Source organism: Silurus meridionalis, chromosome 22 (assembly GCF_014805685.1).
Source record: "Silurus meridionalis isolate SWU-2019-XX chromosome 22, ASM1480568v1, whole genome shotgun sequence".
In the NCBI taxonomy this organism is placed as follows: Eukaryota; Metazoa; Chordata; class Actinopteri; order Siluriformes; family Siluridae; genus Silurus; species Silurus meridionalis.
The window spans coordinates 14,104,681-14,130,056 of record NC_060905.1 but is presented as its reverse complement, the minus strand read 5'-3'; the positions used below and the strand labels follow the sequence as shown (position 1 = coordinate 14,130,056).

The 25,376-nt window shown below is 36.0% G+C and overlaps 3 protein-coding genes across 4 annotated transcripts; 2 read left to right on the top strand and 1 right to left on the bottom strand.

Moving 5' to 3' along the window:
• Positions 1 to 429: 429 nt before the first annotated feature.
• Positions 430 to 14,096, top strand: stk3 (serine/threonine kinase 3 (STE20 homolog, yeast)). The gene is made up of 11 exons (XM_046835011.1): positions 430 to 631; positions 5,175 to 5,255; positions 5,342 to 5,470; positions 7,291 to 7,405; positions 7,492 to 7,656; positions 7,770 to 7,937; positions 8,022 to 8,159; positions 9,300 to 9,425; positions 9,530 to 9,731; positions 9,827 to 10,002; positions 11,078 to 14,096. Exons 1-11 carry the CDS (start codon positions 609 to 611, stop codon positions 11,234 to 11,236), a joined length of 1,482 nt encoding a protein of 493 aa, XP_046690967.1. The 5' UTR covers positions 430 to 608; the 3' UTR covers positions 11,237 to 14,096.
• Positions 14,097 to 15,585: 1,489 nt separating this feature from the next.
• rida (reactive intermediate imine deaminase A homolog) lies at positions 15,586 to 19,311 on the top strand. 2 transcript variants are annotated; one of them, XM_046835583.1, is made up of 6 exons: positions 15,586 to 15,770; positions 16,627 to 16,732; positions 17,310 to 17,364; positions 17,611 to 17,679; positions 17,844 to 17,898; positions 18,831 to 19,311. In XM_046835583.1, exons 1-6 carry the CDS (start codon positions 15,706 to 15,708, stop codon positions 18,934 to 18,936), a joined length of 456 nt encoding a protein of 151 aa, XP_046691539.1. In that variant the 5' UTR covers positions 15,586 to 15,705; the 3' UTR covers positions 18,937 to 19,311. The 2 variants fall into 2 exon arrangements, with proteins under 2 accessions (XP_046691539.1, XP_046691541.1); XM_046835585.1 differs by lacking the exon at positions 15,586 to 15,770 and adding an exon at positions 15,861 to 16,015.
• Positions 19,312 to 19,821: 510 nt separating this feature from the next.
• si:dkey-284p5.3 (uncharacterized protein LOC557830 homolog) lies at positions 19,822 to 24,861 on the bottom strand. Its single transcript, XM_046835586.1, has 3 exons — positions 24,322 to 24,861; positions 22,551 to 22,682; positions 19,822 to 20,325 (listed from the first exon to the last, which is right to left on the bottom strand). The coding sequence occupies exons 1-3, from the start codon at positions 24,395 to 24,397 to the stop codon at positions 20,291 to 20,293; spliced, it is 243 nt and encodes an 80-aa protein (XP_046691542.1). The 5' UTR covers positions 24,398 to 24,861; the 3' UTR covers positions 19,822 to 20,290.
• Between the last annotated feature and the right edge of the window lie 515 nt (positions 24,862 to 25,376).

Sequence of the window (25,376 nt, the reverse complement as noted above, 5' to 3'; positions counted from 1 at the left end):
ATGAAAAACTAAGGGCATACCTGATGGAAAATTGAACTGCTTGAGCTGATAACCATCAGATTCCTTGTTCTTCAACTAAATTAATTAAGAAACAAGATTTTTGAATCGCCTTGTTATTTCTTATGGACAACTTGTCTGTTGCATTTGTATAAAAAAAAATTACTTTTGATCCAAAGATCTACCAGGTTGACAACTTGGCCTTTTTGCTAAAGGTCTAAGGTAGATTTATCTCAATGGCATGAAGTATCATCATCATCATCATCATCATCATCATTACCATAATCATTAATAGTAGTAGTTGTAGTATGAGTAGTAGTATAAGACCCTTGGTCATGGTTTCTTTTACACCTCGTTATAACATTTCATGTTATAACGAAATGGCATTAAATATTTGCGCCTCGGAGACTTTTATGCTGTAGTGTGTAATGGTGACCCGTGCTGTGGGTTAACACCGCTTTTAGGAATGGCGGTGAACTGAGAGGCGACCGGAAGTACAGGAAAGAAGTAACAAGCCATGATTTCGGAGTATTTCCGCTAGAGGGGTAGATATTATAATTGTTAAGGAGGTTTATTTATTCAGTCTTTGGAGTTTTCTTTCCCTCATCGACATGGAGCAGCCGGTGCCTAAAAAGTAAGAGCTATTATCTTCTGAAATGCTAACTGCTAACAGCGGCTATGTTCCGGTCGCGCTGTTAGGAAACAAGCTAAATATAAGCTAACCAGGGTACACATAGCATTAATAATAGCCATTAATATATATGTTTAGCATATAAGAATAACTAAGCAACTAACTAACTGAGTTGATGTTGTAGTGTTTTTAGTCAGTTTGGTGAATGTCTAGTGGTTTAGCATGCTAGCGCTAGTTCGAGCTGGTCTGTGTACATGGAGTCACAGCAGAGGGACGCGACAGCAGTATCAACACTGCCTTTAGTTAATTACACTTACAAGCGACAATGCAGTTGTATACAGTGATTTTTTTTAATTAATTGTTAAAATAAATATCATACTCTGTATCCTACTCTTTAGCCGTTTGTTGATTTTCCTCTCTTTTTAAATTATTGATAAATTAGGCTGAAGACGTGCGACTGAAAGCGTAATAAAGGGATAGGGTTTATATATAAGGGTGTATATAAATAAAATAAAAAATGAATTCCTGAACAGACTTTCCAGATATATATTTCACTATAAACCTCAAGAGGAAAGTCTGTATAGGAATTCGTTTTTTATTTGTCCAGTTGAGAAAACCGCAAGCTCTGGTTTATCATGAATCAGGATTTCAGGTGATTTCCTCTGTAATGTCCATTTCTATCTCTCAATAAAAGCTAATGATAAATGTGAACATGGGATATTTAGAAACAGAGAACAGGTTCTGAGTATAGGGGAAAACTGTGTGGTTTAAAGCTCGAGCTGTTGTGTTATTGAAAAGGAAACTGACATCAACATACTTGCACACACACAAATGTATGACTTATGACATTATTTTATATGTATAAGGTAATGGCATATAAATCGAGATGTATGTTATTATGACATTTATATGTATATTGTAATATATTTTTTCATTTAAGTCATTGGGGTTACAGGACAATTAATACATCATGACGTTTGCATGTACCACACGATGACATACGTTTATGTATGTTGTGATTTTGTATGTATGTATATATATGTATGTATCTCTCTCTCTCTCTCTCTCTCTCTCTCTCTCTCTCTCTATATATATATATATATAGATATAGATATAGATATATATAAATGTATGACAATTTTTAGGGATGTTATTCCTAACATTCCTGAACATTTGGTCCCGCTTACACCCCCCTTGTTTAAAAAAATAATAAATAAATAAATAAAATAAATAAAAACACCCACCCACCCACACAGTAAATTTGTGAATATTAGTCAACATACTCTGAACACTGGTAAGATAGGGGAACAAATACAGTCAAGGTTTGCAGGTTTTTGCCCAACACTATCTAATGTTTTTTCAGGAGTTCTATAGGACACTAGTTCATTAATCCAGTGTCTTTCTGAGTTTCAGATTTTTAAGTATAATTTTTTTTTTTTTTTGCTGAAGTGCTTAGAAGAGAGCCAACATCACCCAATATCCAAACTTTAGGATCAAAGTCAATATGCTTATGATATTTCGGAGATTATCGCTATTACGTACTTCCCTTAAAAAAAGTCTGATATTAGACCGCTCCAGAGCATGTGAAGAAGAGTCCCAGTTATGTATATGTTCTGTGTAAAATGTTGTATCAAATTTGTCTGTGATTATTAGATACCAGTACAGTTTGTGACTTTTCTAGGAGCAGACCCCAGTCTCTATCGTCATAGGAACATTCCGAATCCGATTCTCATTTTTGTTTTATTAGATATTTTTGGTCGGTTGGGAGATTATAAATAAGAATAAAGTATATAGATGTAAAACCTTTTGCAGAAGTATGTCAAGTATCAATCAATTGATTTTCAATAGGGGATTTTTCAGATATGTTTGGGAATGATCCGATTGATTGACTTTTGATCCAATCTCTTATTTGTAAATACTTAAAATAGTTATGCTTAGGCAAGCCAAATAGTTCAGACAGTTGAAAGAAGCTAGCAAATATAGCGTTCACATAGAAGTCACTGACTGCTTTTATTCCTTTTTTTAATCTAACTTTGTAAAATTCTGTCAGCAGTAGGACTTTTTTTATATTAGGATTATTGTCAAGAAGTGTGTTCACTAGTAACAATGTGTTTTAAGATTAGAAGCGTATGTGATTCCTGCCATGCACCAAAGGTATCTAAAGAATTGTTTTTTGCAATCTTTGAAAGCGTCTTCCTTGTGCTCGAAATTAGAGTAGTTTTCATTTCGTATTGCTCCATTGAGACCCATCTCACATCAGTGTTCTTTTAATGTCACCGTATCCACAGTGGGTGAAATTAAGAAGCGAGGTAGTAACATCTGAAATTTGGAAGATTCAGCCCACCTTTAGAATATGGGGCTTGAAGTGCAATTAGATTAACCCTTGGGGTTGCTTATGCTACATAAATGAATTTTACTTCGGAATTTTAAAAGGAATACGATGAAATAAGTAAATATTGTAAATATTCACTTTTACGCTAATGATTCCTCCAATTAATGACAGTTTATTTGGTTTAACAGTTTAACATAGTTTTCTTTATATTCTTTATCAAAAGAGCTACTAATATTAATGCCTAAATTCACCGGAGCACCATTTTAGGGAACCAGAAAGAATTCTGGCGTCGTTGTCTGATACGTTAATTGGAAAGGTTTTTTGAGTAATTTAATTTATAACCTGATATAGGTTTCCTGGTGGTCTAGTGGTTAGGATGCGGTGCTCTCACTGCTGCGGCCCGGGTTCGATCCCCGGTCAGGGAACCAACCCCAGCCACTCTTAGGGCCGGTCCCAAGCCCGGATAAATGGGGAGGGTTGCTTTGGGAAGGGCATCCAGCGTAAAAACATGTGCCAACTCAAACATGCGGAGGATCCGCTGTGGCGACCCCTAACGGAGGAAGCCGAAAGAAAGTTTTTAATTTATAACCTGATACTGCACCATATTCATTGTGACACTGAAATAGGGGGGAAAAAAAGGTTTCATTGGGTTAGTTATGAATATTAGGAGATTATCCGCAGAAAGTTTGTGTTCGTTCCAAATGTTATTCCAGTAATTAATGGATTTGAGCGAATGGCAATAGCTAGTGTTTCTATAGCAATAGTGAATAATCCAGGTGAGCTCAGGCATCCTTGTCTACATCCCCTATAGTGCGGGAAGGCGTCTGATTAAACTCCATTAGTCAAAATCTGAGCCTTAGCTGCATTAAAGTGTTTTGTTGTATTAAATAAAGATTTTCTAAAGTTCATAGCTCTCAAGGGGGATAACAGAAAACCTGGTTCTATTCTGTTGAATGTCTTCTTGGCATCCATAAATAAAATCACCATGGGATGTTCTCGTTTTCCTGCAGCATTTATTACATGGAACATTGATCGAACATTATCTGCTCCTTGTCTATTTTTGACGAATTAATTTGACATTCTCTAGTCGTATAGCAATTATTTTAGATTTTATAGTCAGAATTCAGCAAACTGAGAGGTCTATAAGAACCACATTTTTGTATCTTTTCCTTGCTTGGTTTTAGCAACATTATTGTCGCCATCTACAGTGAGTACGGTAACACTTGGCTATCTAGTGCTTCCTTAATCATGTTAGTGAGAGGGGTCAGTCATTTTCTACAAACTGCTGCCAAATATTCAATTGGGAATCCGTCTGGTCAAGGCATCTTATTATCCTGTAAAGATTTTGAGTACCACCTCCTTAGATATTCCAGCATCAAGAAGATCTTTGTCTATTGTGTCAATCCTGGGAAGAGGCAGTCTTTTTTATGTCACTGTCAGCATTTTCAATATCAAAATCACTTTTATACAAAGCTTGATCATATTTTTTTAATTCTAAAGAAAATCCTTTGAATCTTCTAAGCAAACACCATCTTCCACTTTAATAGAATGGATATTTGATCAGAATCTTCCTTTTTAATCTGCCATGCAAGTAATTTGCTTATTTTATTGCCAAATGCATAATGCTTCTGCTTCAGCCTTAGTGGTGCATAGATTGTTGTGTTGATGTATATTCTAATAGCACTTTCATACGTATAACATGAGGTACATGTCAGATTATATATCATTGAGAGATATTTATGTGTATAACATAACAAATTTATATGTATAATGTGTATATCATAGTATATGTATATTTATATGTATATACATGCTAATTTACATGTTATTGAGCAACATAAATGTCTGATATACAGGACAATTTATACATCATAAGGACACATTTATATGCATAATGTAAAGATGTTTATAGTGATGTGAAATTCATAATGGCATAGATATTTTATATTGTAATGATTGTATGTAGTGTCTTGCTTTAGTATTTTACTATCAATGTTTTACTTACAGGCCAAATTGTTACTTAATTTTTGTTATAACTTTAAATACATTTCCTCATTGAATACTTTTTTTTTTTTTTTTTTTGCAAAAACTAAAACATAATATTGAATGTATAGTTTTTATAAAACCAGTCGCCTGTCTTCATAGCACTAATAATAATTTGTAAGCACTCTTACATGAAGTGGCATGTCTGAACTTCTGCCTGTGTCCTGACAGTAAACTGAAGAAGCTTAGTGAAGACAGTCTCACCAAACAACCAGAGGAAGTCTTTGACGTCCTCGAAAAGCTGGGTGAAGGGTAAAGTGACATTTTTATTCATTTCCTAGTGATTGTGCAGGTGTCTGAAATCTATTCTAAAAACACTTGTTGGCACTTGCATTCAGGTCCTATGGAAGTGTTTTCAAAGCAATCCATAAAGAATCAGGCCAAGTGGTGGCCATTAAGCAGGTTCCTGTGGAGTCGGACCTGCAAGAGATCATCAAGGAGATCTCCATTATGCAGCAATGTGACAGGTAATGGTGTAGTGCAATTTCTCTAGAAAACAAACACAGGCAGTATGTTAATGATTAAAAGGCATTGATGCAGCTCAGCATCAAAGGCCCTCTCCACTATTAGTATATTATTATACATTAACGTACATGTGGCCAAAAGTATACGGACACCCGGCTCTTAACAATCAAACTTCCCACGTGGATCTTCCCAAGATAGTTACCACACATTGTATTAGTGAATGTATGTAGCTACTGGAAGTAAAGAGGCTTAAAAATGTATCAGAATGCCAGCATTATTCAACATCAGGGTCTGGTCTCATCAAGGGCTGAAACAATTCAAGTAACTCGAGAAATTAGAATACAAAAAAAGCATAGAGGCAAATGATTTGAATGCTTCGTTTAGTCCATTTAACTACATCTGGTGCACTGTGTTTCCCCACGGACCTTTATTACTGATGCACCACCCGCTAAACGAAGGTAAACACATAAGACACTGCAGAACGGGAAATGGAGGAATTGGGAGAAAACAGTGAGGGGTGAGGAGAAGATTCAGGCCAAAGAAAACAAGTTTACAAAGTTTGGGATCATTTCAAAGTAACACACCGTTAAGTGCAGTTACTGTAATATAACATTTATTTTTATTTATAGAGTTGTATTTGCATTTTGAAGTAATATAAATGTTTATTTTAAGAGACCTGCATTATTTTCTCTTGTATATTTAGCATTGCTCTTTTAAAAGAAATGTACTCTTTATCTAATACTTTTGAGTATTAATACGATTGCTCGATTATTCAATGGAATGATCGTTAGAATATACGATCACTAAAATAATCAATAGCCCTAGTCTCATCCATCCACGTGTAAATGAACACAAATCCCCACAGCCATGCCCTAAAATAAAATAAATAATAAATAAATATCTGCAGAAGAGTGGAGCTTATAATAATGGGCCTTTCAGAAATCACATATAGGTGTGATGGTGATGTACAAAAGTTGCGTACTGGTTATGTCTTAGACTTTTGTTGCCGTGTTGTTGTTTTTTGTTTATTTTTACCTATATAACTAGGTTTTCATTCACTATCACGTGTTCACTGGCTGTTTGTTCTTCCATGTTTGATTATCTTGTTTCCCCCAGTTTGTGAAACAGCTTAGTCATGAGTTAGAAAAGCACATGATTTCAGTCTGACATTTATGAAAACTTCACTGTGAGCAAAAAAAAAAAACCGCATTGACACCAGTTTTTTTAACAAAGCAACCGCATTCGCCTACCTTGCAGCCACTTTTTAGCAATACTGCACATAATACATTTGACAGATAAAAGAAATCCTGTGTTTTTTGCCGGCAAGTTTAGAACTCCACATGCAAAATACACACACATCTCCGTCCCACTGAATATGAAATCCAGATGATTACGACGGCTCACATGTCCAGTGACACCGAACCTGCCTCCTCTCTCCATGGCCCACACTGCAGGTTATTAAAGCTATTCTAGGCACCAGTCTGGTCCATGATAATTAGGGGTCGACCGATTTTACCAATAGCTAGGGTCGATCGTACTTGCCGATTGAAAAAAAGAAGAAAAAAACGCTCGCCATGCAGCACGCAGTCTTGCATGTAAAAACAAACAGCACGTCATCAGTGATTCGCCTCTAGTGGCTGCTCTCGTAATGGCAGCGGACCGAAAGCCGGAAAAACTATAGCTTTTCCATAGTTGCCGATAGTTCAAACAATCAGCTATTGGTGCTGATTAATTGGCCGACCTCCAATATAAGGCTTGTGTAAAGACTTACTCAAAAAGTGTAATTAATAATAATCAGTAAATTGGTTGTCTCTCTTTCCAGTCCCTATGTAGTGAAGTACTATGGCAGTTATTTTAAAAACACAGACCTGTGGATCGTAATGGAGTACTGTGGCGCCGGCTCCGTATCCGATATTATCCGCTTGCGTAACAAAACAGTAAGTTGAATAAATGCTGGTTTAAAGAAAGAGATGTATAGCACTTTTGTTTGAATGTCAGGGATAAATTATTTATTTTATTCCAGCTCACAGAAGAAGAGATTGCGACGATCCTTAAATCCACATTGAAAGGTCTTGAGTATTTGCACTTCATGCGAAAGATCCACAGAGACATCAAAGCTGGAAATATTCTTCTTAACACTGAAGGACACGCCAAACTGGCAGACTTCGGAGTGGCTGGACAGCTTACTGTACATCGTTTTTTAACCAATTATACCAGATTTATGAAATATATCCGCTGTATTACAGCCATGTGAATGTGATCAGTGATTTCTCACAGCTGTGTTCATTTTTTCTGCTGAAGGACACGATGGCGAAGAGGAACACTGTGATTGGCACGCCGTTCTGGATGGCTCCAGAGGTGATTCAGGAGATTGGCTATAATTGCGTGGCAGATATCTGGTCTTTGGGCATCACATCTATAGAAATGGCGGAGGGCAAACCTCCTTATGCAGACATTCATCCAATGAGAGTGAGTGAAATACATTTTGATGATTTAGTCCAATAACAAAAGACTGTGAGAAACCGTATTATCTTTTTGTTTGTTTGTTTTTAGGCGATTTTTATGATTCCAACAAATCCGCCACCAACATTCCGGAAACCCGAGCTGTGGAGTGACGAATTTACAGACTTTGTGAAGAAATGTTTAGTGAAGAACCCAGAGCAGAGAGCCACAGCTACCCAGCTCTTACAGGTGTGTAATAAACAGTCAGACATGCTCTCGTTAAAATGAAGCCCAATATATTTATTATTTCTAATTGGGTTAAAATGTTTTCCACATCCTAAATGCTGCCATGCTACAAACTATTCTGCTTTTTGCTAGCTTAATAACTACACACAGCAAAGTCTGAGACTATAACATATATTTGATGGCTGTAGGTCAGTGCTTGAAATTCATTTAGCTTTCTAGTGTCATTAGTAATGCAGTATAATATTTAAAAAGAAAAAGGTAAAAGATTAATTTAATAGTTTAGGTGGATCTCTGCCCTTGTCATGATTCTTCAGAAAACAATTTATTGCTTTTAATGATTCAGAGTAATGGATACAGGAATATCACTTATAGTAAATATGGAAGGGTTTATATCAGCGGTGTCCAATCTTTTGCACATAGGGGCCGGTGTAGATGCAGGGTTTCATTCCAACTAATCAAGAGCCACACCTGAAAATCATTGAAAATAGAAATCATTAGATTTAAACAGGTAGAATTTGCTGTAGACTTGCTTGGTTGTAATGAAATCCTGCACCCACACAAGCCCTTTGTGGAAAAGATTGGACACTCCTGGTTTATATAGGCCCATTTAAAAGGTAGGCCTTGTTTGCGGTGGGTGTCATCACCCTCTTCCGAACCCTGGATCAGTCACACATCTGTCTTTTGAAGTAAATAGTATGATTGAGATTAGTTTGTAATGTTTCTTTAATTTTGTTTGACACATCATCAGATGCAGAGCACTAACATTTTTAGCCCAGTGTCTGTGAAATAAAACAGGAAGTGGTGTGATCAGTTCACAGAATCACTTATTCTGAGCCTGCAGTGGGGAGAGTTTGCTTTCACACATCAAGTGAAAGCAAACTGTGTCCTTACTTTATAAAATTATATCAGACAGATTGATTCAGAATGCTGTCAGATCACCAACTTTAAATTAGTGCATCATAATTACATCCCATTAACACAATTTATTACTACAATTCAATGTCCTTACTGTGAAATGCTCGTTTTGTTTCTGAGCAAAGACGAACCTGTGAACATCTCTCATAAGATTCTTTAAAAGCTACTTATAGTCTTTGAATCTTAATTTAATTCTTTTTTATTTATTTATTTGGTGTGATTTTCTAGCACCCCTTTATAACAAGTGCTAAACCGGTGGCCATTCTGAGGGACCTGATCACAGAAGCGATGGAGATGAAGGCAAAGAGACAACAAGAGCAGCAACGTGAGCTGGAAGAGGAGGATGAAAACTCTGTAGGTTTTGTGTTTTATGTAGTCCTTTCTATTTCTTGTAATACTTTCACAGTTTATACCCTGGTTTAGGTCTGTGTTTGTACCCATGTTTATGTGTCTTTCAGGAGGAGGAGGTAGAGGTGGATTCTCACACCATGGTGAAGTCTGGCTCAGAAAGCGCCGGCACCATGAGAGCATCAGGCACTATGAGCGACGGCGCTCAGACCATGATTGAGCATGGTAGCACCATGCTGGAATCAGACCTGGGCACCATGGTCATCAACAGTGATGATGAAGATGATGATGAAGATGTGGGCTCAATGAGGAGTAGGTGTTAAACGTTCAGGAAAGATTTACAGTTTGACGTGCTGTTTATTTCTTGTTATAAAATGTGCCAATTTATTATTTTTTTGGGACAATAGGAAACCCGACAGTGCCGCAAGGCCAGCGCCCATCTTTTATGGATTACTTTGACAAGCAGGATTCAAACAAAGCACAACAAGAGGGTTACAATCACAACCAGCATGACCCTTACCATATGCCCAAAACAGCTTTTCCAGACAACTGGAAAGTACCACAGGATGGAGACTTTGATTTTGTAAGTAAAAATAGTTTTATTTTATTTTTTTTGTAAGAGCAATGATCTTTTTTATACAAATGAGCAGGGTTAGGGCCTTGTATTAGGGTCCAGCAGTGGCAAGATGGTGACTTTAACTCATGACCTTTCAGAAATCTATCTACACCACTAACCTACCATATCCCAAAGCCTGAAACTCAACTGTGATAAATATTATTTTAGCATTAACATCACAGAAACCTGAGATCCATGTTAAATTCGTATTTTTATAATTTAAAATTTCTCTTGGATTTAGGCTAAGTACCAACTGATGTTCTATACACTATTTGTCTGTTTTGCAATATACGTTATATTGCCAAAAGTTTGCGGACACCTGGTCATAAGTATGGTATTTGCATTTTGAGCATCGCATTCCACATTTAGACCCAATTTGCCCTTATAATTGTCTCAACTCTTCTGGGAAGATGTTCCACTAGATTTTGTAGTGTGTATGTGGACATTTGTGTTCATCAGCCACAAGGGTTTTAGTAAAGTCAAGTACTGATGTAGGTGAGGTGAGGAGACCTGGGGTGCAGTCAGTGTTCCAGTTCATCCCAAAGGTGTTCAGTAGGGTTGAGATCAGCGCTCTATAGCAGACCACTCAGGATCGTTCACTCCATCCCATGTAAAGCATATCTTCATGGAGCTCGCTTTGTACACAGGGGCATTGCCATGCTGGAACATGTTTGTAATGCTACAGCATTCAAAGACGTCCTATGCAGTTGTGTACCTCCAACTTTGTGTGAACAGTTTGGAGAAGAACCACATTTAGTAGGGAAGGTCAGGTGTACCAATACTTTTGTCCATATAGTGCGAGATATTAATAAGTCATGGAAATCCACATCATGTTTGTCATGCCTCATCAATGTCGTCGTGTTCAGCAGAAGATCCTGTGGTACTTGTTTTTATGTTGTATATCTAACAAAATATACGTTTTTTGTCAGCATTTTGTTTTACATTGATTAATGATCCCTCATCACCAATAATCACTGATATTTGCTATTAGATTTGGGTTTCCGTTTTTCTGCATGCTCATCGCATGTATTTGTATGTGCAGCTGAAAAATCTCGACTTCGAGGAGCTACAGATGCGCCTCAGTGCTCTGGACCCCATGATGGAGCGCGAAATCGAGGAGCTTCGGCAGCGTTACACGGCAAAGCGGCAGCCTATTCTCGATGCCATGGATGCCAAGAAGCGCCGGCAACAAAACTTCTAGGACTGATTCCGAGAAAGAAAGCAAGTAAAATTCAGACAACAAAAAGAACTGGCAGGCCAGATTATGTCCCCAATTAGAGTCTTATATTGTTTCACTCCTGATTGCTGAGCCTCTTACTGTTTGCCCTCAGCTGCTGATTAGCCACAAGAGCATCTGGCTAAGTATTAGAATGCTGTTTTACTTTATTTCTAAGGAATCTATCTGAGGCCTGAGCCTTGGATTGCACGCCGTACAAGTACACAAGTACAGCAACGAACGAGAAGATAAGTGTCAAGGCGAAGATAGAAATTGTGAAGGTTTTTATTTAGCGCACTCATCTAATCGATCTCTACACTTCTTCAAATCTGAATTGAACGGAATAGAAGACAGGAGGTGTTAATGTCCTTTTTTTCTCTATAAATGACATCATGTAATACTGCAACATGGCTGCAGTCTGGAGCCATGATCTTTATCGTTATGTCTGAGTCCCACTTTGTACTGAGGTGTTTTGTGCTGTTGTTTATACCAATAGCAATTCTGTTTATCGTAAACTCCAGTGAACAATATGTTAAAGCATAATAACACACAGTAACTGGTAGATTTGTATCTGGAGCAGAAATGTTAGATTAGGTTTAAAGCATTACTAAAACATAATTAAAACCTCTGCAGAGGTGCCAACATTTCTAACAGAAATGAGACAAGCAGCAGAAAAGATTAAAAGCCTAAAAAATTAACAGCTGCTCCATAAATTTTTTTTCAGCAAATCAGACCGCATCACCGAATTGTTTTCTATGTAGACGTTCATAACGCAGGTGCAAAAAGAAAGTAATCACTCCTAGGAGTAAATGTGTGTCTTTTCATATTTCACAGTACTTTCCCTTTGGTAAATTGGCTGTTCTGCTGGGTGAAACATTTTTATTCACGTTTTGTCAGATTTATCGGAAAGAAAAGACCCACACCTATGCTCAGGTATCTCCAATTTAGCATTAACAAGGAGTAAACAAAATGTAAATCTCTGTCTAAACCAGGCATTCCAAAACTCGGCGTCATGACCTCAGATGGGGAGCAATTAAAAAAATTGTCCGCTAATAAATTGAAATGTTACTGGGAGTGACATTCAGACGCATCATGGTTAAAATTATATGTAAGCTTCATTTTATGTTAGTGTTTGTCTTTATAATGATGTGCTGCACTAGCGTAGTTCAGCAATAAAAATAAGCAAATATTACCCCGTGTATCTGCCTTTACAAAACATCACAAATCATACACTTTGTGTACTTTAGTGTGGTTATTGCGTACAAACAAAAACAGGTTGGATTTTAAAAACGTCGAACCTACCGTAAAACTCTGGTTCAGGAATTTTCTAGATTACTAAATCAGAATATTTTTTTGGTTTAGAGATGCAGCCCATGAGAGTAATCATAATAACAACAGTAGAACTTTTGGGTAAAATCACTATATATTATACAGTCTGACCTGAAGGACGTAGGTGTTATGGCTCAGACGTCCCATCAAACGAGTTTTGCTTTTAAATCATCCATATCCGCACAACATACACACCAGGTGTATGAACAACGCCGCCACTCGCATAACCACTACTTCTGCACACAAATGAAATCATGTGTCGAGTATAAACCAGGCTCCTTTCATTTACATCTCACTATCCTAAATAAGAGCATTTCCCTATATCTTCAATTTACAAATGTAGGGCAATTAAGGCTTTTGACTAACACATTCACAATGTCCATTTCAGGAAACATTTTAGGAACGCCTGGATAGATATCAGCGCCTCTGTAATCATGTGACTATTTGGATGAATTATGACATGACCTACGGTTGGATTTTAATGAATAATTAAAGTAAACCAAAGACAATCAAACTAGCTTTCATTAGTCAACTCAGACTTGTAGTCTTAAATGGGCTTCTTTTAGTTCATCTGGAATTGATCTGAGTGAAGGGACAAGGTTTTAACTAGACAGTGCGTTTGAAGCTTGAAATGAATTGGATTTAGTGAAACAATTATTATACTTGTCATCCCTACGGTTATTAGGCTTCTGCTTATGGACCGCACCCTATCTCTGTAAATATGCATGGAGTATTTAAGTTTGATTCTTATATTGAATGTTACTTTTCTTGTATTTGTCTATTTTTTTCCCACATTGATTTATTCCTATGCTCAGTAAAACACTCCTGTAAAGAAGTGCGAATCACACATCCTCAGACTGGCACTTTATCTCAGGGGTTGATGAACAGTACTTTGTCCTGATTGGTTGTTTTACAATGGCATTTCGGGTGTGTCTATGGGACCAGCGTTACGTCGAGTGTCCGTTCCTGGTACTTGAGCAATACAACAAACATAATCTCAAAAAAATAGTTTTACCACGTAATAATGTAATGAGGAGGAAACGTACACATGGAGTGATGAAGTACAGCTATGTGATGTAGAACACGGACCTTTAAAATCATTACCAGTTTTCCCCACTGAGGCCTATTGTGGACATTTTGGTAATATTGTCTGAAGATAATGTTTGGTGGATCGCTTTGTACAAGTACTTGCTTATGAATTGCATTTGATCGTGCTTAAAATGCCTTACTTCTGTCTTTGATTAGTTATATCATTTTCATTCTTTCTGACATGTATTATAAAACTCCACTCTATTCTAATTTATTGTGCAGTTTTTATATCTGTTAATAGCTGCTTTTGCATGAAAAGCTTTCTCAATTTCCTCACATACATCACAGCTCTGACTGGTGGTGTTTCCTAGTTTTCATCTCCCCTGAAATTATAGATGGAATTTTGAGAGAGGTTTTTGTGCAATAGAAATGTTACACACTCCCCTGAGAGGGAAGTCTTTAATAAACGTCACTTTCTTGTCACAAATTCTTTTTTCATCCTTGACTAAATTGGGTTATGTATCAATGTGTAAGTATTTTGATACTTTTAAATCTATCTATGCACACATTTAATGCAGGATGAAGTACACTGGAAAAAAGCATTTGGTCACCGTACCTTTCAAGCTGTATGTGGTTTTTCCTTAAACTGTTACCATAATAACCGAGTTATATAAAATTGTATAGGATGGTAGCATAAAATTTTCCCTTCACTTTAACTCGAGACCCAAACTTGTTTCAGCATGACATTGTCCTTCTTCACACAACCAGCCATGAAGATATGGTGTATATTGGATGGAATGAAAGATGTTAAGTGGCCTGCTATAGAGATCTGATCTCACCTTATTGAGCACCTCTGGGATAAATTGGAATGCTGACTGCATCCCAGAACTCCTCACCTACATCAGTACCTGAGTTTACTAACACCCTAATGGCTGAATGAGCACACATCTCTACAAGCACACTCCGAAATCTGGTGGAACATCTTCCCAGAAGAGTGGAGGTTATTATAACAGCAAATCTGGAATGAGATTTTTAAAAAGCACATATAAATGTTATAGTACAGTATCCAAAATCTTTTGTCCATACAGTGTTGCTTGCATCAAAACATTTAGTACAATACAAGTTGAACAAAAATAAATACACTGGACAGTACAGGAAACAACTATATGTATAAAAACAGAACATGAACAAGGGCGGGTACGTTCCTTTTTAAAAAACCCTTTTAATGTCATCTCAAGGGGGATTTAAATTTTAACATTTTACATTTAAGTATAATAAATGTGCTGTATAATAAAGTGCTATGGTTACTATTATATACTACTGGGGGCAATTTAGGGATTTTGCAGTTGCAGAAAAGCTGTAAATTAGTTATTGTGATGTTATATTTCGTAAATACCAATAGCATATTCACTACCAAGAAAACCTCCTGCTACATCACAATAAATGACCATGCTTTGTTTATTAAAATAGTTTTTTTTTTTTTTTTTAATATCCATCTTTCCATACAGAGAGAGAGAGAGAGAGAGAGATGTTATAAGTCAACTTTAGCTTTATTCATCTTTTTCCCCACTGATATCCTATTAAAATAAAATTAATGAAATGTAATTACCTTTTCTGTCCAAGGTGTAAAATTAATACGCTATCTATATTTTTTGTGAAGTAAACCATTATAAACATTTTCAAAGCCATCAAATATTTATTCTAATCCGAAATATTAGAAATATTGTGCAAATTGAGTATTAAAATTTGAATACAATTTGCTTCACTAGTAATTACTTTTAAGATGAAAAAAGAAGACATTAAAAAAAGGCAAAATAGCAAGTATTGCCCTTTCTTTTTTGCTATTTAATACGTATTTTGTTCTATTTCTGATAAATTACTCAAACAACAAAAATAAACACGCCATATCCGGTGCCAGATAGCTCGATTTTGTACTGCGCATGCTCATCATTCGTTCACGCTAGTAGTAAATTGCTGCTCATGCGCACTAGAACGTGAGCCGACAGTGCCCATAACTCTGGTCTCGAGCGTGGACTCCTTCCGTCATACACACTACTGAAAGTTTCCACCGGAGAGGTTTCGAGCTCTCAAAGAAAATGTCTGCAGTAATCCGGAGAATTATCAACACTGCTGCTGCACCGGCTGCAATCGGACCTTACAGGTCAGAAATAAATGCAGTATTGATATTGAATACTTTGCATGCACGTGGACAGGGAATCTCCTGCATGGATCAGCACGAGGCCATTATCAGTAAGGTGTTTGTTCAGGGGGCGGGGCTTTGGACAGTATAGATATACAGAACTGCACCTGTGTGGATCTTCCTTTTACTTTGCTGATAAAGATGGATCCAGTTAGAAGGCATGTCCCATATACACCTAAATCCCCCATTAGACAGGGCATATACAGGTAGGTGACACATTTGATGTCCTCTAAATGCTTCTTTCTTTTCCTTTTTTTTTTAGATGAACAGGTGCACATGTCTCTAAAATGCAAGGACACTTTTGGATCTGGTTTTAAGATTTCACAGCACGATTCTTTAAACCAGCAGTCCTGTGTCGTGCAAAGCATTCATTTTCTGAGAACATGACAAGTTTTTTTTTTAATGATATGTAATTATGTTTAATTCTGGACACTTTTAGGGTTGTCATTTGGGGCGGCTCCGTCTCAGCCAATAGACTCTCAGGATGGCCTTGTGACTTTTGGACATTTTGTTTCTTTGTTTGTTTTTACTTCTTTTTCTTTGCAGCTTGCTATATTTTAGTTTTCTTTTTAAATATGAATGTTTTTTTACAAAGTTTATTCGAACTGGATCTTCTTATTGAAGATGATCTACAAAAGCAGATAATGAATGCAGTGTAGGTACAGTCAGTGGTACAGTAGTACATTCAGGCAGACGGAAACAGTAAGTCAGAAAGTAAAGTGTAATCTTGGAAGTTGCTTCTGTCACATGAGAATATATTACATAAAACTTAACATATCTTTGTTTATGAAATGATGAATACTGTTTATGATTTTAGCCAGGCCGTGGTGGTGGATCGCACAATGTACATCTCTGGGCAGCTCGGAATGGACGCGGCAACAGGTCAGTTAGTCACAGGAGGTGTCCAGGCCCAGGCCAAACAGGTGAGACAAAAAAAAAAGGGGTGGAAAAAGTACTGAAGGATTGGGACACCTGACTTTTTCAGTCTATATGTGCTTCTTCCCCAAACTGTTACCACAACAGTATAGGATGTCTTTTTATGGAGTAGCATTTATTTTTTTCTTAATTTAAACCAGGAGATCGAAACCTGTTTCATCATGTTACAGTTGTTCCTTATGCACGAAGCTAGCGCCATGAAAATATGGCTTGCACAGGTTTAAGTTGAAGATTTTGAGCTATTATGCTCTGACCTCAACCCTATCAAAGACCTTTGGGATGAATTGGAATGCTGACTGCACCCCAGGCCTCCACACCCTACATCAGTACCTCACTTTACTAACACCCTTGTGGTTGAGTCTCCACAAGCACATTCCAAAATCTGGTGGAACATCTTCCCAGAAGTGTGGAGGTTATTCTAAGAGCAAATGGGGAGTAAATGTGAATAGGATTGTTTAAAAAGCACAAGTGAATTTTATGGTCAGGTGTTCACAAACCTTTGTTTTTATAGTTTGTATGTATATATGTAAATTCAAAAATGTACATTTTGTTCTTATTTCAAAGGCCCTTATTAACATGGGGGAGATTCTGAAAGCAGCTGGATGTGGATATGAAAATGGTAGGTCACTGATATGTCAGAGATCTACATTATTTACTATTAAATTAAAGATACTGTATAATGTATATTGTTTGTTTTTTTTTTTTTATGACATTTGTTATGCTTTTAATGTTAGAATTGTAATCTGGACTAAAAAATAGTGATATTCATAGACAGGGTTATAGAAGGAAATAGTCCTGTCCCTTGTGTTAGATTCAGTATTATTCATAAGTCATACATAATGTTGCTCTTGTGTCTTTTTGGCAGTTGTTAAGACAACCGTGCTCTTGGCAGACATGAAGGACTTCAACAATGTCAATGATGTTTATAAGCAATGTAAGTACACAACTGCCGGCTACAGAACGTTTCTGAGGCTCATATGATGGTGCTTTTTCTCTGCTGTAAGATTGTACCATCACTTTACCTACAGCCATGTACGTTTATAGTTATTAAAATGATTCATTGTATACATGTATTCTTCCTTTTTTCCTCTTTAACAGTCTTCAGCAGTAACTTCCCAGCTCGAGCTGCTTATCAAGTGGCTGCCTGCCACGAGTAAGTGCACTGGTCTATAACAATAAAGGGTATATATATAATGAAATATGGCGATACAGTGGAACCTTGATACTCGCAAACTCAATAGTTCGCGACTATTCATTTAGAACTGGACTAAAAGTAACTCGCGAAAAATCAGATATTTCGCGGGAAAACGAGAGTGGCTCAAAAGTTCGGAATAACATTTCAAAACAAAGTTTGTACTAATAAATTACATAAAAATGTTTTTAAAACATTTATTATTGTATTATTCATTTGAAGTAGTAAATAAAACATTTATGAGAAGTAATTCACAAAATTTGTTAATTTGTTTACACTACAGTACATGTGCAATTCCCCTTCGAAAAAGGAATCATCAAAAGGAGAGTCAAAACCTTGGCATTTTTTTGTTACTTTCGAGGGTTCATAGGACGTAACCCCTGCGAGTATCGAGGTTGCACTGTATTTTATTTGAAACCTTTTGTCCATACACACCTGAAAACATGTTTAAGATTGTTTAATAGATTTCTGTTTAAAAGATTTGCACAATTCGTTTTTTTCCATCACAAGACTAGTTTTAAGACCCAGGGAACCTACAGCCATTCATCCTGTCTCAATAGATCATTTGCATTGTAAATGTGACAGCTTATCTTCACATTTATCATTTATACTGAACTAGTATTGCAGCCAAAAGGATGTCTTGCACCTTTAGAATGCTGAACATTTGAGAACTAACATCATTAAGACACATAACAAGACCTTATATGATCTCTTACTGTAGCTTCTAATGGTACATATGCATTGCTATGTTTTGTTTAATGTGTCAACGTTCCTGTAGAGGACCTTTATGTCTAACAGGTTATTTAGTTTATACAGACCACACTGTTTGAAATGATTTGCAAAGACTTAATTTGTGCCTTATTATAATTTTGTATATATTTTTCTCTCTAAAGGATGGCCTTGTTGAGATTGAGGCAGTCGCTGTGTTGGACCCATAACAGATGCGTCCTGACTAACCGCTGCAAACATGCACAAATTGTGAAGCTGGAATCTGACTGAAACTGAGCCTAACACATCTTTTTATTTCATACAGACCAGACGTTTATTGCTCGTACACATTAATTCGGCAATATGCTATCGACTTTATATAAGCAGAATCAGAATTGCAGTCCATTTTTTTTCCTATTTGCACTTTCCATAATTTAACCTTGAGTCATTATTCTGTAATACAAATGTATCTATTCCATTACACAGTATAATGCAGCTTTGTAGCTCGAATTCAGTTTGATTTACAACACAGTATTACGGTCATGCTGAACTATAATTTCTTCTGAATCAACAGTCACCTAGTGATTTGTATTTCTTGTTGATTCTCAAGCTGCAGTGCTAATACTACTCAGGAATAAATAAATAAATAAATAAACTAATTTGAAATCGTGTTTTAAATGTGTTGTGAATGTTCAAAAAACATGGCTGGCCATCAGGGTTGCCAGATTTTGCCTCCCAAATTGGTTTGCTCTCAAACCTTTTATGCAGAAAATGAAATTTAGTGGAAAATGATAGCTCTATAAATGAAATTATTTGGCAAGTCTCTCTGGGTCAGAAAGTTTGCCAAATGATGTAAATGTACAGCTTTGTGCTAATAGATATCATTCAAAAAAGCATGTCAAACCTGATGGTCCTACTGTAGTAACATTTATATACATTTAATTTTTATTTTATTTTATTTTTTTACACCACAGTAATGCTGAATTCTCAAATCTGATCCATCTGTTGTATAACAGCAACTCTGGCAGCTGTAGACTCATTAGTAGTGAAATCACAAGTTGATGTGATTTATTTTAAAGTTATAATTTCCACAATAACGGCTAATTCACACTCAATGCTCAAACACCCCATAAAATCTAAGCCTAATAAAACACGAACCATCAACAGACACAAACATTTCCATTTAAAAATAATTTATTAAGCATGTTGTAAGGAGTCTCCAGTCTCCACTATCTCTTTGGGACAGAGAACTTTGTAGTTTATTGGTAACATGGAAAGCTGTGATTTTTTTCTTTTAAATAAGAGAGAAGAAAAGATGCGGGTAAAGGAATAACTATATATAGCATGGTATGATTGTTATAATAGTGACCACAACGTTGTATAAATGCAATAAAACACTGTGATATGTTGTTAGGATAGTAACAGTAACTCCACTTCGTATCACACCACCAATATATACAGCTACAATATTTCAGTTTGCTAATTTAAAGTGAGAGGCATTTTCCAGGTTTTTTTGTGGTCGGTGAGCCTCAGTGTTCTTCGCTGAATGAGAAAGATGACAGGTAACAATGGAGAGAGGAAAATAAATAATTCAGTTGATTTGCCAGATGAAATCTTACTGTCCCGGTGCTTCCTCTGGTCCTGTTTACTCAGACTGGCCTGCTTCTGCAGCTCCAGTGTCTGAGGAATGATTAAAAAATATGTTTGTACTGGTATATAGTGTTTTATAAAAAGTTAATAACCCAAGAATGGAAGAAATGTGGCATTAATGTTTTACAGTTAAAAGTAGGGGTGTAACGGTACACAAGATTTACGGTTTGATACGTACCTCAATTGTTAAATCAATTTCATTACGGTCAGGGGGGAAATGCTAAACAAAAAAATGCTTGTAATTTTTTTATTAACACAATTTTTTATATATATATATATATATATAATATAATTTTTTATTTTTTTTTAACATTTACAGTTTACACTTTCAAAACAATTTTAATAAAATGTCTGCTTGGTTGAATAATATATAAAATTATATTTTATAATATTTTATCAAAAATAGAAAATATCTAAATTAATGCGACACACGTTTTTATTATATTTATTAAATTGAGAAATCAATTAAATTGCCACAAATTAAGTGATCAAATAAAATTAAATTTTGGTGAAAAAATTCTTGAAGCTCGACATAAAACGCTAAAGAATGCCGCTAACAGAGAAGTGGCTAGCGGCTAACGCTAACACTATGCGTTCCACATTTGAGATTTCTTTTTTGTCAGAAACATAGTTATATGCAGGATACAACAAATGAGTTGAAAATTAAAAAAGAAAATCTTGAATCTTAAATCACTAGCATTAGCCACTAGCTACTTCCAGGTTAACAACTAACGCTAGCGCTATTGATTCTTTATCGTTGACATGCATGCGCAAAACACATCGTATCTCTGGTATGGAGTGACATTGCGCTAAGTTTAGTTAATTTATTATACCCCTGGCATTTTTCATGTTTTGAGCTTTAAAAATAACAATTAAAAATGCGCTTAAAGTGCGAGGCGAAGACTAAACAAACTAGCGGTCTGCCACTTCATGTGAGGGCACCTAGATTTTACCTATGATCCAAACCTAAAAAGGATTGCATTCGGTATACCAAAAGCCCTGTACCGAAAAATTCGATACGGATACTTGTACCGTTACACCCCTAATTAAAAGCATTATTCTAAAGAGGAGGCACAGTATGTCCTCTACATCATGTTAGCATAATGAGTATTAGCTGTGATTTGGGAAAATGGGTTTTGGCAGGTGAAAGCATATATATATATATATATATATATATATATATATATATATATATATATATATATATATATATATATATATATTCATGATAAGCATTTTTGGATCCCAGTCTCCTCTTATACATCTGTTTAAACTCTATTAAATGCCATACAATGGCTTCTTCAAATCGGGACAAAAGCATTATTTTTGAGTTTGGTTGATGTTTTGTAGAATTTTATGCTTTTGTACATAAGTAAAATCAAAGCATATTTGCTTCTTTTTTCCCAATAGCATAAGAGATGCATGGGAGATTCAAACTTTTGCTCATGAATTTACAATACAGTAAAGTTATTCAGTGGTAGGTAATATTGTTCTTTTTTTTTATCATGCCTTGTCATGTTTTCTGGTTTGTTCACATCTCTAAAGCACACATTTGCATTAGTGAGCGAATCAGCATTTACATTTGTAATCTCTAGCAAAGCAGAAAGCACTGGTTGTGGACACAGGCTTGGGTAAACCCATAAATCATTCATGTGGACATGCACATTGTCTTCAGGTTTCATTAAAATACATTTAGTGATAGAAAATACACTATATGCATAAACATACTGGGGCACCTAATTTTTTTAGTCGTATGTGCATCTTATCTGCTGGTTTACAAAGTTTGGAGTGGAAGATCTTGAGTGGCCTGCTATAAAACCATGACCTTAACCCTACTGAACAACATTGGGATTATTGGAACTCTGTCTGCACCCCAGTCCTCCTCACCTACATCAGTAACTGACTTTAGAAATGCTTGCGGAGCACACTCTAAAATCTAATAAAACATTTTCCCAGAAGAGTGAAGGTTATTATAACAGCGAATGGGGACTAAATCTGTAATGGGATATTGCAAAAAAGCGCATTACAATCTTATGGTCAGGTGTCCACAAATGTATTGTTCAATTAATATTATGTATTTTCCAAAAATAAGTAGATTTTCTTTTGCAAAGTTAAAAAAAATATATAGCTTGTTTTACATGTGTAGATTTTTACTTGGCAGGTGTATTTGCATAAACATTTGTAGAGGGCTTTTGTGTGTGTGTGTGTGTGTGTGTGTGTGTGTGTGTGTGTGTGTGTGTGTGTGTGTAACATACTTTGGTCTTCTGCTGGAGTCGGCTCAGTAACAGCATTTAGTGTGTTGTATTCAGCCGCTGAAGCCTCAGAGCTCTCAGCTGCTGCTTCTGTGCTACATTCAATATCTCGATCATTCTCTGTCTTTTCTACAGCTGTTCCGTAATAATGAGATTAAAAACATGATTTCATGATGTTTATATACTTATTTAAAATAAAATGTTAAGGTTTATGACTAAATTTACTGAAGCGTGTGTGTGTGTGTGTGTGTGTGTGTGTGTGTGTGTGTGTGTGTGTGAGAGAGGGTCATTATTGTATAAGTAAAAATATAGATATTGAGATATTGAGACTTCTGATCAGATGGTTTTGAGTTCAAATCTCAGCAAGCTGCCACTGCTGAACCCCTGAGCAAAGCCTTTAAACTGAACTGTCAGCTGCTTAAAATGAGAGAATTGTAAGTTGCTCTAGATAAGGCCCTGTGCCAAATAAATATAAATGTAGTCAATTCTATAACTGAGTTAATATTAAAAGTGTCCATCTTAACATGTGAGCACTCAGTGCAAGAAAAAGATAACTGGAGTCCAAAGATTTGTACAAATTCCAATGATTTCATATTTTGAAAAAGGCACAGCACTTCCCCCATACTTAAATTAATAGTGAATTTAGAAGGGAAAATGTTGTTCTGTATTTCCTCATTGTTTGTAATGTCAAAACATTGAGATTTTGTGTGTTTTTCACCTGGAGAGGTGACTAAAGTTAAATGCAAACAGGAAGTTGGTGAATTAGTAAAGCATGAATCAGGAAACTTCAGCAACAGGGAGTGAAAACTTGACTCCACTCTTTTTCCAAAGTTTGTTTCCCACATTTACAATTTGCTGTATCCTTTGAATGTATAAATGTATACAATGAATGTATATAATGAATGTGTTTATGTATACACTGAATCAAAAGAGGCATTTCAATACCACCAACAGCTTAATCATTCATAAAACATATTATGTTGTTGATGGTTACTATAGAGGACATTGTTAGAGGTCTTTTTGCTAATGTTTAGATGACATCAAAAGGTTCTTGCTGAAATATTAACGTCTAGCTAAATCATAGAGTGATTGGCTTTTTAAAGTAAGACACATCTTAGCTGTAAAAATGTCAAAGTCTTTTTTATAGACTGTAATTAAGCTGGTCAAGGTTTTTTCAGACACACAGATTATGGCACTATAACTACAATATTTTGCATGAAATACCATCCCTACACCACGTTTTTTTTTTTTTTATGGATATAGAAGTACTAACTCTTATGACCGTATAAAAATTAGGGAGCTTTTGAAAGAGCAAATGTGAATATCTTGAGATAAAGAAGGTACTCTTGATATTTAAATGGAAGAAGATGTCCAAATCAGGCATGATGCAAATGACCTATACTTTTTATTTTATTTTATAAATTTTTTTTCTTTAAAGTGATGCTTTTCAGAGGATGGTAATGGTTTAGTGAATGCTTAATAAATATAAAATGATGAATGGTATATGATTAATCCATCTATCAATTCTATTATGCAATATGTACATACAGGTAACTATTCATCATCCACAAAGAATAATATAATAAAAATATACTATATAATATAATGTAATAATAATATATACGTATATAATATATGCTTATATTAGCCATACCTTTAGTATTATAATATTATAGAATTGATAATTATAATATATTATATAATACTATTAACTCTTTATCCAAGATAGAAAGTTGAATAATAAAATATATTAAGAATACAATAAAACACTCACCAGTTGCCCCATTGCAGTCTGGGTGCATAGGGGACGTGTCCTCTGCAGTGGTGTGTGAGCTGGGGTTGCATCCCATTCTGTCTTCCTAAATAAGAAACACACCTGGACTGCAGGTGTGTGTTAAATGGGAACGAGGTATCGACCCTGAACGAGTCGGCTCTTTGAACCGGATCTTTTGAATTTTAAGACTCACATAGATGAGTCATTTTGTGTTTTTCATCCTTTTTTCACTCCTGCATTTTATATTAATTAGAACTATCCCATATACTCCCATCTGCTATAGAAAGAATTTACCAAATTATGGCAAATTCTGTCCGGTTTACAAGGAAAATGGCAACAGACTAATTGGGACCTGAAAATTCGACTCTCAGCGTAAAACTGAATCAAATTATTTGACTCATTGAACTGACTCACAGAGCCGGAATTCGCATCTCTAGAAAATAAAGCGTTTGTCCACATCAGTAGCTGGAAACACACACACACGTGTATATCAGACAATAATTTTAAGTTTAGAAGTGGGTACAATAAGGTAAAATAGCTATAAACATTGTAATGATTCGTACAGAAGGCGGTGCGAGCTGCCTTTACAACAGCGACATCTTCAGGCAATTTATAAAAAATACTCAGCATTACCGGACTTTGAGTCTAATTACAACGGAGCTGTCAATCATTAATTTCAATCACTATCATTGCTACCTTTTAGTGCACAATTTACCTTTTACTATATGGTTCACAATTTACTTTGTTGTTTGTAGAAAGTAGGGGTAGGGAATAAAGATAATAGGGTTGGAGAAAGGGATTATCTCCAGGTCAAGATCTCCAAATAACACTTCATGACTCTGCCTGCCCCTCCAGCCACTGCTCATAACCTTGGGGTAACTATGGACAATGAACTGTCCTTCTTCCCACGTGTCGTTAATGTGGCTCGCTCCTGTCGATGTCTTCTCTATAACATCAGAAGAATTCAACCATGTCTGTCCACACAGGCTGCCCAGGTGCTTGTTCAGTCTCTTGTCACTTCAAGACTCGACTACTGCAACTCTCTGCTGGCAGGT

What these genes read in the sequence shown, in the direction of transcription:
- rida (XM_046835583.1), top strand. Translation starts at nt 15,706, where the DNA reads ATGTCTGCAGTAATCCGGAGAATTATCAACACTGCTGCTGCACCGGCT. An exon ending in TGGATGTGGATATGAAAATG is followed by an intron (nt 17,365 to 17,610) that starts GTAGGTCACTGA and finishes TCTTTTTGGCAG; the next exon opens with TTGTTAAGACAACCGTGCTC. An exon ending in CAATGATGTTTATAAGCAAT is followed by an intron (nt 17,680 to 17,843) that starts GTAAGTACACAA and finishes CCTCTTTAACAG; the next exon opens with TCTTCAGCAGTAACTTCCCA.
- si:dkey-284p5.3 (XM_046835586.1), bottom strand. Translation starts at nt 24,397, where the DNA reads ATGGGATGCAACCCCAGCTCACACACCACTGCAGAGGACACGTCCCCT. An exon ending in AGACTGCAATGGGGCAACTG is followed by an intron (nt 22,683 to 24,321) that starts GTGAGTGTTTTA and finishes ATTACGGAACAG; the next exon opens with CTGTAGAAAAGACAGAGAAT. An exon ending in GACTCCAGCAGAAGACCAAA is followed by an intron (nt 20,326 to 22,550) that starts GTATGTTACACA and finishes ATCATTCCTCAG; the next exon opens with ACACTGGAGCTGCAGAAGCA.
- stk3 (XM_046835011.1), top strand. Translation starts at nt 609, where the DNA reads ATGGAGCAGCCGGTGCCTAAAAA. An exon ending in TCCGCTTGCGTAACAAAACA is followed by an intron (nt 7,406 to 7,491) that starts GTAAGTTGAATA and finishes ATTTTATTCCAG; the next exon opens with CTCACAGAAGAAGAGATTGC. An exon ending in AAGAGGAGGATGAAAACTCT is followed by an intron (nt 9,426 to 9,529) that starts GTAGGTTTTGTG and finishes TGTGTCTTTCAG; the next exon opens with GAGGAGGAGGTAGAGGTGGA.